This window comes from Macadamia integrifolia, chromosome 14 (genome assembly GCF_013358625.1).
Source record: "Macadamia integrifolia cultivar HAES 741 chromosome 14, SCU_Mint_v3, whole genome shotgun sequence".
NCBI lineage: Eukaryota > Viridiplantae > Streptophyta > Magnoliopsida > Proteales > Proteaceae > Macadamia > Macadamia integrifolia.
In genome coordinates this window covers 26,324,990-26,340,588 of record NC_056570.1, presented here as the reverse complement: position 1 = coordinate 26,340,588, position 15,599 = coordinate 26,324,990, and the positions used below count along the sequence as shown (strand labels likewise).

The 15,599-nt window shown below is 39.0% G+C and overlaps 1 protein-coding gene across 3 annotated transcripts; it reads right to left on the bottom strand.

The window, feature by feature from the left end:
• Positions 1-8,387: 8,387 nt before the first annotated feature.
• LOC122061605 (phosphatidylinositol N-acetylglucosaminyltransferase subunit A) lies at positions 8,388-15,175 on the bottom strand. Of its 3 annotated transcripts, XR_006134692.1 has the most exons (4): positions 14,813-15,175; positions 12,216-13,887; positions 8,966-9,147; positions 8,388-8,682 (listed from the first exon to the last, which is right to left on the bottom strand). XR_006134692.1 is itself a non-coding variant. In XM_042624972.1 (2 exons), the coding sequence occupies exon 2, from the start codon at positions 13,863-13,865 to the stop codon at positions 12,528-12,530; it is 1,338 nt and encodes a 445-aa protein (XP_042480906.1). In that variant the 5' UTR covers positions 13,866-13,887; positions 14,813-15,175; the 3' UTR covers positions 12,164-12,527. The 3 variants fall into 3 exon arrangements, 1 of the variants encoding a protein (XP_042480906.1); XR_006134691.1 differs by lacking the exon at positions 8,966-9,147; XM_042624972.1 differs by lacking the exons at positions 8,388-8,682; positions 8,966-9,147 and having other exon boundaries at positions 12,164-13,887.
• Positions 15,176-15,599: the final 424 nt, after the last annotated feature.

Here is a 15,599-nt window from a genome sequence, read left to right as displayed (position 1 = left end):
GGGGGGGGGGGGAGAGATAAGCAAGGTTGTCTTCTCCCCTTTATTTATTTTTTAAATTTTTTCAGAAAAAAAGATCACCTAGTTGATGTTGCAGAAACAAAGTGAAATAGAAAATAATTTAGGTGGCAATTGCATGTGTTTTATCATCTTTATTCACCCCTTTTGGTTATGAATTGATTTACATCCTTTCCCTTCTCTTTACTTGCAAAGAAACAGAGCCTCTATGTTCTATACCAAACTGAAATACTCATTAGGCTCATCAATCCAACAACACAACTGCTCATTGACCTTCCCCAAAACTTTAACAACAGACCACAGTTAAAACCATATCATAGTCAAAAATCACTAAAACAACTGTAGAATTTGAGTTTCAGAGAGAACATATTCAAAATCTAAAACGTATCCATAGGTCTTCAGGTTGAATCCAAAAGGTGACAGCAAATATGATCATTATGAGGGGAATATATAATAATAGCCATTGTTACTGACGTAATCTTACAAAATTATGTAACAGGTGGCCTTGTATTGCTATAACACCTATGTAAACCATCACAGAACAATGTCAAAACTATGCTAATTAATAACAGAGATGATGTGGCAATGTATGATAGAGTTATTAACAATGACATTATCTTCCTCCACTGTGAAGGGGTAATAGTTCAACAATTGTACCCAAAAGAATTAAAATAGTTTAAGGCACAAATCTATTCTCTTACTTGTTCATGAAACAATCCATGGAAATCTGAATAGAAAACCCTTTTCAATGGCATAGACCTGTGCTGAAGACGACTTTAGTGTCTTTGTAGAAGCACCCGTGTCTACATTCCCCATGATTGAAAATTGTTGGATATCTTAGACATAATTCAAATACATTCCTTATAAGTGGAGAATGTGTTCCTGAAAATTCGAGTCAAGAGAGATAAAAGAAGCCATACATAAAATACAAACTTCATTATAGCCAGAGAAGAGGAAAACTACCATATATTATTCTTTACAACTTGCCATTTTTCTGAAGAAATTAAATAATAAATACATTAAATCTTCTATTTTGAATTCACCATCTTAAAAAACTGAACATCGTGTGTGTGATGCAGATGCAAGGAAGAAAAAGAGAAATTAGCACTGTAGTTTCTCTTCCTTTTCTTCCGTGGATCTGCATTAGTGTGCATGTGTGCCTATGACTATACAACAACAACAACAACAACAAAGCCTTATCCCAACTTAATGGAGTCGGCTATATGGATCCAAGTAAGGACTGGAAAAGGGAAAAATAAGTGACAGGAAGCAAATCACAAAAATAGTAACAAAGTTGACACAGCTTGATACAGCTAGATGGGGTCTGCTACCCGAATCCTGGACCTCCAATCCTCTCTATTTGATGCATACTTGGAGCAAGGTCTAATCTGTGCATGTCTTTCCCCACCACTTCTCCAATTGTCAACTTTGGTCTGCCCCTAGCTCTTTTACATCCTTCTATTTGGATCATATCACTCCTCCTCATTGATGCATCCAATGGCCTCCATTGAACATGGCCATACCATCTCAAACGACTTTCCCGAAGTTTATCATGGTTGTGTGCCTATGACTATCATTTTGTTAAAACAGTCTAGAGGAATTTAATTAAAGAGCTCATGGGGCTGCATCAATCTCATGATGAATTAAATGAACCACCACGGGACCAACCACTAACTGATATACACCTCAGGAATTTCCAGCCTTTGAAGACAAAAAAATCAATACAATCAGATAGTTTTTACCACAAGATGTAAATTAGTTGACTAAAACCAAATACAAGAAAATTTCAAATGGGATTAAGTATTGGCCCCGTGTATCGAAAGCCAGATCTCAGTTCTTTGCATGGCAGCTCCCAGTATTTATATTTGAATACCACACTATTATCTTTAGTACTTTGACAAGATTTCCCCAAAGATTGACTCCACTAAATGAAAGGAAAATGTCCACCCTCAAAACCAATGTTTGGATGGTTTTGAATGCTGAAATCATTTCATTACAGGAAAAAAAAAAGGCCAAAATATTTCTGCCTCCCTAGGGTGGCAGATAGTGAATCTTTGTATTTGTGTCATTACAGCCAAAAAGGCCAATGTTTCCAAAAGAACCAGGAACAGACATGATAAGAACTCCCCCAAAAGATATATACTGATCTTGACTTTTTCGATCAAACTGCCTGTTTGACCCAAATTTCTCTTTTGTCTCGAGCATTAAATTTGATCGATTTGAATCAGAAACTGTGAACGAGTAATGGAACTACTGAGTTCAAAAAGCAGGACAGGTATAAGGAAAGTCAAGAGACTTGGTATTAGGGTAGAACTATGATTTGATGGGAGAAAATTTATAACCTGCGACCTAGAGCTCAGACGGAGCTGAAACTTCATTTTTTATTTCTGATAGGTTGAGCTGAAACTTCAGTAGAGAGGTTGACCAGGAAGGACCACAGGGTGCAATAGGGCTGGTATTGGCTACAGAAGAACAGTGAAAGGAAGAAAGTTAGGTGTGAAATTAGGTTGGAGTAGATGTTTATTGGTAGGGTTTATGAGGGACAGTTGCACCAAGATAATGAGAAAAGTTTCAGTCTAAACAGAGCAGAATTGAGAGAGAAACAAGGAGTTGCAAACTACCGAAAAATAACCAAACAATAGAGCATCCATCTGCGAAGCTTGTGTAGGATGAAGAAGACAGATAATAAGCAAGGCTTATAAATAGTGATTGATAGAACTTACAAGTAGCAGAACAGAATTGACATCTGACCCTACTTATAGCCTAGGAATCACCCAATCAGCCAAGTAGAATCTCTCCAAACTCACAGTGAATCCTCACTAACTTAACAATCAAAAGCAGAATTTCATTGATCAGAATTGTGTCCACTGTCCACAACTGCAGGGTTGATCCCTTATTACAGTGTACAGATCAGCCCAACTGATTGGGTTACAAGTGCAGTGACAGTACCATAGGGAGTAAAATCACCATACGTCAAACTGATTCCATAGGATCAGTCGGAGCACATCAGTCTATTGGATCAGCCATATCACAAGAAAAAGATTTCACTCCATGTCAATTGTTGCTTATCTTGTTTTCTTTCTCCTCTCATTTTCTCCTTCTGCTTTATATTTTTAGTATATGGGCTTGTGATTTGAGTGACACATCTTTGCTTTCCTACTGAAGATTTTCCAACTGAAATTGTTGTTATTGTTGAGTTTAGCGCTAAGCGCTAATCCTAAACAGCGATAGGGCCGATAGGGGCATTTATGTCCTATCGGCCCCATATCTCTTTATAGGGGTATTTTTGTACTTTTCTTCAGCACCATTTAATATAAGTTTTGAGGCATAACCTGCGATCATACTATTCTGGTCTGATCGCAGGTCACTCCTCAGTTTTGGGAGTCTCTTTCGATCGCACTTCTCTCTCTCTTCTCTCCTCTTTTCTTCTTCTCTTCTTTCCTCTCTTTCTCTATTTTGATTACAAATTTCTAGGATTGTAACATGGTATCATAGCCTTTGTGATCAAGCCTAGGGTTTATACATTCCTCTCTGTTGACTTCATTCTTCCGCTAACCTCTCTGGTGTGCAGCCGACTACTGCTGCGTTTACTATGGCTTAAATCATATGGGTGTTAGATAATGTCTCTTTGCTCATTTTATTAATTGACAATCGAAGACTGATTTTGACAGGTTTTTTTATACCTCATCAATTTTTGCCCCATGTTCTGTAACCCTAAACCCTACAGGTGATTGTTTGTTTAGTAATGACTATGGAGAGATCAGGTCTTGATAATATGGCTCTGTAATAGAATCCCCCATTCTATGGTACTACATAGATCTGCATACAGATGATTGTTTGTTTGCCTCTACATCAGCAATCCTTTCTTTCTTTTTTTTTTGTTCCTCATGGCTGAGACCAAAACTACCACTTTTGCATCTCCCTCGAACAATGTGAATGTCCAGATTACCTCCATCAAGCTCAAAGAAAGTTCGAACTACCTACTTTGGGCTCAATCTGTGAAGGTTTATCTTATGGCCAAGGATAAGCTTTAATATACTACCTCTGATTCTCCCCAGTCGTCTGATAAGGGATATAATGACTGGATGAAGGACAATGCATTAATCTTGATCTGGTTGACCAGATGTCGCTACCAATGTCATGTTCCACATTACTACAAAGGGAGTATCGAATGACTTGAAGGAAACATACTCTCAGGAAAAGAACATGACCCATATTTATGATATTTATGAGAAGTTGTTCTAGTTTCGCCAGTCTGACAGATCTTTTCCGGAGTACTATAGTGCTTTCAGGGGCATGGTTGAAGAACTCAATATTTTCCAGCCCTTGACCACAGACATTGACAAATTGAAGGCTCAGCGCAATGAGTTTTTTGTTTCCAAATTTCTGGTTGGGTTGAATAATGATTTGAAGGCAGTGAAGAGCCATCTACTTGCAGGCAATACTATTCTTACTCTGAATGACACTTATCGCGACTGCAGCGTATTACTTCATCCACTAAACCTAATCAGTCTTCCAAAGACAATTCTGCCTTCCTTGCCAACCGTGGATATGGTCGCGGTCACAGCCGTGGGTCGGCTGGTCGAGGTTCTAGTGGACAGCCGTCTAATCGTGCATCGTGCCAATGCACTTATTGTGGGAAATCCAACCATACTGTCGAGACTTGCTGGGCAAAGCATGGCAAGCCAGAGTGGGCCACCCAGTTAGCCAATCATGCAGTGTCAGACGATGGTACTGACATAGTGTCTTCCACTGATACTAAGCTGATAACTTCCTCAGGAGATTCGTCTACCAGTTTGCGTGATGACATCAATCAGTTGCTCCGGCGCTTACACACTCTCGAGGCATCCTCTAATACATCCAATGGTGGGTCTACATCTGCTGCCACCCTAGTCATGTAGGTACCTCAACCCTTCTTACCAACACTTCTACCCCCTGGATCATTGATTCAGGTGTTTCTGCCCATATGACTGGTAAGTTATCACTTTTTAAAACCTTTTCTTCTAGTACCAATTTTACATCTGTTATTCTTGCCAATGGTGCTTCCACACCGGTTCTAGACCATGGTACTATCTCACCTACATCCTCACTGAATTTATCTTATGTGTTACATGTACCACAATTTCCTTTAAGTCTACTCTCTGTGAGCCAGTTAACTAGTTCATTAAATTGCTCAGTAACCTTCTTTCCCTCTTACTGTGTTTTTCAGGATCTTCACACGAGGAAGACAATTGGTGGAGGGATTGAAAAAGATGGTTTATATTATCTCAACTATGGCTCTCCTGCTTCTTCTGCTGCTGCTACTGTTGTTGGGGATGTGACTCCTTTCCAATGGCACTGTCGCTTAGGACATTTGTCTTTGTCTAGGTTGAAACTTTTATTTCCTAGTTTTAAGTCTGTGCTTAGACTAGAATGTGAGGCTTGTGAGTTGGAAAAACATCACCATGTGTCCTTCCCATCTTGCTCTGTGTCTCGTAGTCTGTCTTTATTTTCTTTAGTCCATTCTGATGTATGGGGTCCTTGCAGAGTTAGTAATAGATTTGGTTTTCACTATTTTGTGACCTTTGTGGATAATCATTCTCATCTTACATGGCTGTACATATTAAAAGGATAGATCTGAATTTTTATCTGTGTTCCAAAATTTTTATAATGAAATAAGTTTGGCATTTTAATTAAGATTTTTCGATCTGACAATGCTTTAGAATATGCCTAAAATGATACTTCTAATTTTTGTGCCAACCGTGGAATGATACACCAAACTAGTTACGCCTATACCCCACAGCAAAATGGGGTAGCAGAGCGCAAGAACCGGCATCTCCTCGAGGTTGCTTGAGCTATTATGATACATATGCATGTTCCTAAACATTTTTAGTGTGATGGGATTTTAACTGCATGTCACTTAATTAATCGCATGCCTTCTTCAGTTCTCTCAAATAGGTCTCCTTTTTCTATTATGTTTCCTACCTTGCCGAGTTTTCTTATTCCTCCCCGAGTCTTTAGGCGTGTGTGTTTTGTCCATAATTTGCATGCACAAGTAGATAAATTATCTCTTTGGTTTACTAAGTGCATTTTTTTGGGTTATTCACGTACTCAGAAATGGTACAAGTGCTATGACCCTATTACTCACCAGAATTTTGTTAGTGCCGATGTGACTTTTTTTGAAGGCACATCATTTTTTTCCTCCTTAGGTGTCTTAGTCTAGTATGAAATGGACTTCCTCATCTCCTCCACCCATTCCTTCTATCATTCCCTTTCCTGATGTTCCTAGTGCTAATGACTCACCTCCTCTACAGGTTTATCAGCGCAAGAAGAAGGTTGGATAGCCAAGCGTAGATACCAATACTCCAGATGATTCACTTCATTGCCGCCATCCTCTGGTGAAGATCCTCCTCCTTCTCCGCCTGATGACTTACCAATTGCTCAAAGGAAAGGCACACACTCTTGCACTCAAAAATCTATGGTTGTGTATCCTATTGATAACTTTGTTTCCTTGTCTCATCTTCCCTCGACCATCCATGGTCTGGCCTTGTCACTTTCTAGTAACCCTATTCCCCGCACCCATAATGATGCCAAGATGGAAAGCTACCATAGATGTAGAAATGGATGCTCTCTTAAGTCGTGGTACCTAGAGTCTGGTAGATTTACCTCCTGGTAAAGATTTGGTGAAGTGTCGCTGGGTGTACACTATTAAGTATTACTCTGATGGCTCTGTTAAGCGGTTGAAAGCCCGTCTGGTTACCAAGGGGTATACTCAGACATATGGGGTTGATTATTTTGAGACCTCCCCGGTTGCTAGATTGAACTTTGTTCATCTACTTATTTCTCTTGCTATCAACTTTGATTGGTCCTTATTTCAGTTGGACATCAAGAATGCCTTCTTGTATGGTGACCTACAGGAAGAGGTGTATAGGGAGCAACCTCCTGGTCATATTGCTCAGGGGAGAATAATAGTTGTGTGTGTCGCTTATATAAGGCTATCTATGGACTTAAACAGTCCCCTCGGGCATGGTTTGACAAGTTCAATACTACCATAGTAACTTGTGGATTTTCTCAGTGTTATTTTGATCATTCTGTCTTTGTCCGTCGCAGAGGTGATAAACTAGTGGTATTGGTAGTTTATGTTGATGATACTATTCTTACTGGTAATGATAAGGCATGAATTTCTGAAGTGAAGGCTTATCTACAGCAACACTTTCAGACCAAGGACTTGGGCCAACTTCACTATTTTCTTAGGATTGAAGTGATCCGATTCAAGAAAGGGATCAGCATGTCTCAAAGGAAATATGTGTTGGACCTTTTATCTGACACTGATATGCTTGCAACCAAACCTATTGATATCCCTATGGATCCTCACCAAAAGTTTGGGGCTAATGATGGCGAACCTCTCCAGGATATGCATTAGTACAGGAGTTTGATTGGCAAGCTGATTTATCTTACTGTGACTCGTCCTGACATCTCCTATGCTGTTGGAGTCCTTAGTCAGTTCATGCAGTCTCCTCAGAAAGCACATTGGGGTGCGGTTGTTCGTGTTCTTCGCTACCTAAAGGGTGCTCCTGGAAAAGGGCTGATCTATCGTCCTAATCGGCATATGGAACTAGTTGGCTATTCTGACGTTGATTGGGCCGACTTTGCTAGTGATCGTAGGTCCACTACGGGTTATTGCTCGTTTGTTGGATGTAGATATTGAGCTTCTAACTGTCAGCACAGTAGTTGGATTCTACATGAAGATGGCTTCATAGGCCACAAATATAATTTTATTTGGGATTACTGACTCAATTTTATGTAGCACGAAGTCAATGATTGTGTAATAACCATCCATTACGTTTGATATTTTTTCTTGACACTGATCCTGACTTTCAAAGATACTTCATCAAACTCAGACCCTTGTTATGGATTCAACTCCCTTTCTTAAGTCATCTTTTTCTATGTTTGTTACTGTATGGTGGATGAAAAACCTATGGTTAGTAAAATGAAGGGACTGGTTGATACTGATGGAAAGTGTTACCCTAGACAACCATTCTTGTTATTCTAATTAAATCATAATTAGATGGGGACAGATTCAAGGGAGATTGTTGCCCATTAAATGGGTGAGTGTGGTGGAGAGGAATGTAAGCTTGTAAGACAGCTACATGACCAGCAAAGCTTTATCTGCATTTTGATTAACAAAGTTCTACCATATACGTTAATTTTGTAACTAAGATGAGGGAGATTCATGAGTGGAAAGTTTTGAATGTATGTTTAGCTATTTACCTGCATCTTATAACTAACCAAAATTCATTATTTTATAAGTGCCTTTTCCAGTAATAATTATTGGCACAAGTAACAGTTCCTGGTACAATTGAGGATGGCATTACGAAACTGAAAGAGAAATGGAAGAATGACAGGCCCAAAAGAATTACATTTATAAAAGGAAGAAAAGGCAAACCCATGAGTTCTATGTTTTCACTCCCTGCAATTACCACTTGAGGATGGCAAACTATTTACATTTGTGTTTGCAGGAAGGGGGGTTGGGGGTGTGCTGAACAAATAAATAGAAAGAAACGCCTTAGCTCTTCAAAGTGGAGAACTGATTTCACCAAACGAGGTCCAAAATTTGCAGTAGAGACTCATAGGGGAAATTTAACTCCATCAAAACTTTGTTTGGAAACTTGAGAAGAAACCCTGCTCCTGTGACACATAATTTAGCATATACTAGTAATTAAAAAAAAAAAAAATAATAATAATAATAATAAAAAAAGAGCCAAGAACTGTCATCCAAAAAAGAGTTTTTTTGCGGCAGCATCATTTATCTGTCGCCTAAGATTCAATACTGGAATGAGTCTAGCTATATTCGGCGACGGATATATTCTTACTATCACAGAAAATTATTTTGTGAGGAAAAAACTGTTACTGTCGCGGAAAATAATATTTAATGATGGAAGCTTTACTACCATCATGGAAAATATATTACCGTAGCCAAAAATCACTTTTCTTGCAGTGATACATGACTGAAATGAACCCTTTTGCTGCAACTAACGATCAGGGGTAATCCTTAATCCATATTACTACGGCACTTTGCTGCAACTACCTACCAGGAGTTATCCCTAATCCCTGTAACACAGTACTGGTCGAACACTTTGTAATTTATGCCATCTGGAGTAATATAACATCAAAGAAAGCTTTAATGCTCAAGTCCATAATCCATGCAGATCTAACCTTTAGCCACTTTTAATCAGCAAGTCAACAAGTACTTGTCAAATACCAATGGAAACAAGATACAGTAGGCTCCTTTATAATCAATAGTTCACAACCAAATAATGTTTTAGACCTAATATTATGTTGAGGAACCAGGTTGGTTCCATGGTCTTCAACTAATGGCTCTATCTTCTAACTAACTTCTTGATAAAAGGAAGCTTACCAGGGGAAGCCTGGTTTAAAAGTTTGTTCCAACTAGGCCTCAAAGTTGGATAAAGCCCTCAAACTGCATCTTATTGGAACATGAATCGATTAGCTCAAAGTAAGGGAGATGCAAATCTAACCCTGCTTTGGTTGATAACTATAATTTACAGGAATGCACTGACCAAAGTTATATTTTCAACCGTGGCCTTATAGAAAGTGGAAGCCATGTCTCCAACATTCAAAGTCCACAAGTCAAAAGTCAGCCATTTATCTGCCTGACCGAACTTCATTTAGAGTTTAAAGGTGGGATTCTTAGACTTTTGACTTAAATGGGAAGGGGAGGGTAAGAGGTGCCTGTTACTCCAATTTAGCAGCCTAAAAAATGTCATATAAATCGTTTGGCCCCCTCCCAATCACCCAAGTCTCAAATAGAAAAAGAGAAGAAAGAAAAACCCTAAAACCTTCTCTCCTTCTTTGCATATGTCAATCTCTCTCATGCTTTCTGCAATTTCTTCTCCGAAATTCCAACAATTGGCTGATTCTCTACAATATAATATTTTGTTTCTCTGCAATTGTAAATCTTGACTTGGAAGAGTTGCATTCAATTGAATATCAACCATAGAAGGTTTTCAAGGATGTTTTCTGATTTTATATCATCTTCCATCTATGCGTATAGTAACTTTAGTTTGATCTTCCTGCCAGAGTCGACAATTACATGGCTGAAGTATTTTTTCTCAGTTATTTCACCTCATTGTATTTTTCCTTTCTCTTCAATAATTGTCGAGCAATGAAATAAGTTATCCCTTAAGTTCACTTCTCCATTATTTACCAAATGCCTAAAATTCCCTCTCCCTCTCCCTCACTCCCTCCCTCCCTCTCTCTGAGTCGTTAGGCTTACTGATTATATTTTACAGAGTCAGTTATGGTATCTGATAGCTAGCCAGTGAATACTAATGTAATGAATCTGATCTTACATTGCATATGAAAATGAGAGTGAGAATGACGAATTGAAATTGGTTCACAAACTTACAAACAAAAACCTTTGTTCAGAAAGGGAAACCATAAAGAAGAATAGTGCATCAAAACATACTAGAAATGAAACATCTTTTAGTTCAATAGAACACTAGAGAATAGTGCATGGAAACATACTAGGAGATGAAACACCATTAGTTCAATAGACATTCTGAGCTTTTCCAAGCACAAAGTTGACATAAACCTTTCTTTGCACGCTGGCCAGACTCCCCCACCAACCCTTGAGGCTGTTTCATAAATATTTTTTTAGGTGAACTAACTTGGCATGAAGCTTGCTCAATGGGCAAATTTTTCTTTGTCCCTCTGATGCAAATGCACTGCTTGGCTGGCCAAACAAGACCTTGTTTGGAAGCCTAGATCAAGGAGAACCAGGCCTAAAGTTGGCATTTGGTTCCAGTAGGGATAGATTGGGAATTAGTAAAGATATGGGGGTATTTTTTGAAAGATACTACTAGAGTTATGGTTGAGAGTTCTGTGTACGGTTTGTTTCAGTTTTAATCCTACTCCATCTAAGGTCAGATCTTCCCTTATTTATCTTCTTCTTCCCTTAGCCCTTGCTTCTAAAGCAGGCTGGAACCTTTGTTTTTTTTTTTTATGTCAAGTTTCAGTTTGCTTGATCTGTTTGCATCTTCTTCGTCCTAGTTTTGTTTCTTTCCAGATTTGATACTAAAGACTATTTACGATCTCTCTGAAATTCTAAGATTGATTTCTAGCTTTTAAAATCTAAATTACAGAACGAAATTCATACCCTATTTCTGAGTTTTCCTGCAACCAACATATTGCACCTTTTTCAGCTCTATCAAAATATTAATTTCTGGCCTGGCGATAATCAATAGACCCATGCGATTCTGTTGGTGAAATTTCAACCTTGTCAGATACTGCTTTGAGAAGTTACAAATTCTGAAAAAATGTGTTACGAAGAAGGAATGCTTTCGGCTGAGCCTCAGCTAGCAACATTTTTTCACAAAAACTGTCCATCCAGACTGAAGTTTCACCTTTATTTTCAGTCAAAATCACAAACTTTTCTTTGCCCTACATCTAGTTCTAGACTCGAAAATCTGAAGCTAGCAGATTGAGGTCCAGGCTGGGTTGGAAATGTTGAGGTGTACTAGATATCTTGATCTCCATGTCTTCCATGCATAAATGGATCTGTTAGGTTTGCAACTACCTCTCCAAGTCGGATTTTCCCTTCAGTAGGACCAAATAATAGATCAAGCACCATTCCTCTACCTGCTTCATATGCATCATCAATTCTCTCTGCAGGAAGTGAATAGATGCTAATAAAGGGACCTGCTACCCGTTGTAAAAGGATATGAACCAAGTCCACACTATTGTAGGGGTTCACCAAGGAACATAGATGTGGCCATGCAGCCAAACCCACTGAGACCGAATTAGTTGATGCATATTTACCATGTGGTTCAAGGTTCAAGATTTCAGGAACGTACTTTTGTGGCAAAACTTGGATACCTTTTGATAACAGTGATAGATCTTAAACTATGAATTCCAAAAATTGAATTCTTCCTAAAACAAAAGCTTTGCTTATTTGATTGCTGATGAGAGCATGCATGGCTCAAAGATGGAGACTTTTGTTGGCTCTACAAGAGAACTTTGCATTAATTAAAAACAAGAAAAAATAGAAATTGCCACCAGAGTTTTCTAATCCTGATTCTCCAATGAGAAGTAATTTACCAATGATCAAACAACACATTTCCGCATATGGAAACAAAAACTTCCCAACTCAACCAAAACAAATTATTCAATTTTACCAATTTCAATAATATTAACTGTACCTCCCAAATCCAGCAGGAAATTTATGCAAGTTCTCCAAAAGAATCTCACACCCGCAGACATTTCAAGCTTCCCACTTTTAGACTAGCCACTGCCAGGTCCAGGGGGAAAAGAAAAAAACAAATAGAAGAATGCCTTTCAATAATATGGACCCCGTCAGTAAGTTTGCACTAGCAAATATGAGATTTACAATAGCGTAGGACCGATATATAAGCACTTCTAAGTTCATATTTGTCAAGCACAGAATGAAAACTGTTTTATCAGATCGACCAGAATGGTAAAAGTCAGGCAACTAGTCCAATGATGGCAATTTGTTAGTCCTTAATGGAATCACCAAACATAACCTTCGTCTTGATAAAAGGAGAATGCTTGATATCAGGTACCTCCTCTATATCCTCTGCTGGCTGCCATAGTTTCAATAAATGCCATAGCAAGAAATCAATGATCATTACCAAACAAAAAAGTTTCCCTGCCCATGCACCACATGTGAGGTACCGTGAGAGTCGCTCCAGAAGATTCTCATCAGAGCATTTTAATGCACGGTCATATACCACCTCTGTTCTTCTAGCAACATCATGCCAACTGTATAGCTCTTTCATACGGAGGTGCATCTCTCGTGGGTCAATCTGGGGGAGCATGTGTATTGCCTTTTTGATTGCCCGTACCATGTTACTTGGCACTGGTTCTGCCAAGACAACCATGTCATCAGGTAGAACCTCTGGGACACCTCCGACTCGTGTACTGACAGTAAGCAATCCACAACTAGCAGCCTCCAATATGGCTATACAAAATGCTTCTGTCAGAGAGCTGTTTAAGAATATGTGACCAGAAATCAGGACAGTCCGCACTTGAGCATGAGGAACAGCCCCCAACATTTCAACACGATCCTGTAGAGAGTGTTTTTCCCTCATCTCTTCCAGTCGTACTCGTTTTGGTCCCTCTCCTCCAATAATAAAGTGAACATTTGGGCACAGGCGGCAAACTTCGGGAATGACTTCAACAAGCAAATCTGCACCCTTCCGGTAAACCAGCCTACTTACCACAACTATAATAATTTTATCGTAGCTGAGTCTACTTGTTGCGGGTTTAAACATAGCTGTGTCCACAGCATTTGGTATTACAAAGACCTTCTGTGGGGGTAAACCTGATCTCAGGACTGTATTTTCCTTGCTTGTATGAGAAACACATATAGCCTGATTCACATCTGCCAATGTGAACTGCAGTACCTTATTCATGTGGACACTTCCGACATCAGCAAATCCATAGAGTGAATGATCAGTAAACACAACTTTGTATCCCATGGTGCATGCATGCATCAAAGCTTCATGACAAAGAGTTGAGAAGGCTTGATGTCCATGAACCAAAGATATCTTTTCTCGAATGAGAATTGTCCTTAAAATCGGAAGTGTCCCGTAAATTGTCGGTAATGTGTTCTGCATCAGGAATGGCCTCCAAGGTATATAATAAACTTTCAAACCACCAGTCATATATCGCACCCCACAGCGGTTTCCATAGGCATGAGTCAGGACCACCACCCGGTGACCAAGCTTAAGCAAGCATTGTGATAGATAATAAATGTGATTCTCCACACCACCAAAGTTGGGGTAGAAAAAATCGGACACCATCAATATTCTATGTGTTGGTCCACCCATTGCATCCGCAGATGTCACAAACCTAGGTTGCAGAAAATGACGTTAAGGCAATGTTATTGTAATGCATGTTTAGAAATAATAAATATCAAAGAGTTTTCGATGAAGATTTTTTGTCTAATTGATGAAGTGGCTTCTTCTCTACATGTATTGCAACATATCTGTTGATCCTTAACCTTAGCAACCTAATGTTGTGGTTGTACCCTTCCAACTATCATACTGCCATGTACTCTTTTTTGTATCGGTTGGTATGATTGTGTAATGATGATCCTAAAAAAAAAAATCCTAATGCCATGGTTGTGTGTATTGCGAGTGGCTTCTTCTCTACATGTATTGCCACATCTTAGTTTCCATACCCCTTCAAGGAAGCGCTAGTAGCTCAGTATATCGGGGCTCTGTAAATTATTTGGGTTACAGGGTTTTCGTACAAGGAAACATTATTTCTTAACTAACTCAACACTCCTCAACAAAGAATATACACATTATTAATATTAACTTCCAAGAAGTAATGTTAGGAAGGAAGATTAAACATTGCAATTTAAGTAGGTTGGGCTTTGAGATTTGGTTTCTACGGAAAAATCAATGAAAATAAAGCTGGAAGGCTAAAAAAAATCAATGAAACTCAAAGGCATGCCGTGGGAAATTTGAATGGTCTGGCTAAGCTATGGTGGGGATTTTGTAAGAACTGTCCAAGTCTTGCTTCAATGACTTGGAAGAATTTGAGGTTTGAACGCTAAAATGGTGACGTTTGGGGTGAATTTGTGAGTGCTTGATGGGTAGGTGGTTACAGAGAGATTGATTGTGGTTTTAAGAGAAACAGAGGTGGTTTGATTGTAGGTCAGTGGGTAGGGAAAATACTGTTTAACTTCAAAGAACAAAGAAAATAATTGTAAGAAAGAAGATGAGCAAGTTTCTGAGAATCCATATAGAAGAGCAGGAAAACATCATACCAGAATCTACGTGGCTAAGATAGTATACTCCTGGCTGCAAGACCTTCAATTTGGTGGATCCATATATGAATCTACAGGGAAATGAAAGTGCAGCGGATTTTAGTGCGATATGAACCACGCTGCGTGAAACTGATGATAAATCTGTTAAAACAGATCCTCGGAAGGGAGTTGCAGGGCTGGGCAGGGACAGGGGAGGGTGGGGCGAGGTTGCAAGGAAGCAAGGGTCAGGGTCAGGAGTCAGTGAAGGAGTGGCTTGGGGGGTTTGGGGAGGTAGGGAAGTGGGGTGCGGTGGGTTTACCTTACGACCTCAAAGGATGAGCAGGTGGAGACTGCAGATAGAAAATGATAAGAAAAATGAAAGAGGACCTGAGAACCTCGTAATAAAAAGGGGCATGGTCGCGTGCGATGGCAAATAAAGGCGTTTGATAACGTTTCTGCTGTTTCTGTTTCAAGAAACGATAGAAACAGAACTTTCCGTTTCTGGGAACAGAAACAGAATTTTGGGTATTTGATAAACATTGTTTCCTTTTGATTGGATGATTACAGTGTTGTATTTACATTATGGTGGTTAACGATCAGCGGCCATTTGCTTGAAGAAATAGAGTGATCAGGTTACTCAAAACGCTACTCGAATGATAAACAGTCTTTGCAAAAATTTTCCCAAAAAGAGAAGATAAAAGAACACAAAAAAAGATCAAATTTTCAAAGAAATATTCTGAAATCTAACCCTAAAGTTACGAAAAATACAAATTCCAGATCAGTAGATTCATTTGCTTTGCTTGATGAA

Excerpts from the sequence above, each read along its gene's own strand:
- LOC122061605 (XM_042624972.1), bottom strand. The coding sequence starts at position 13,865 with ATGGGTGGACCAACACATAGAATATTGATGGTGTCCGATTTTTTCTAC.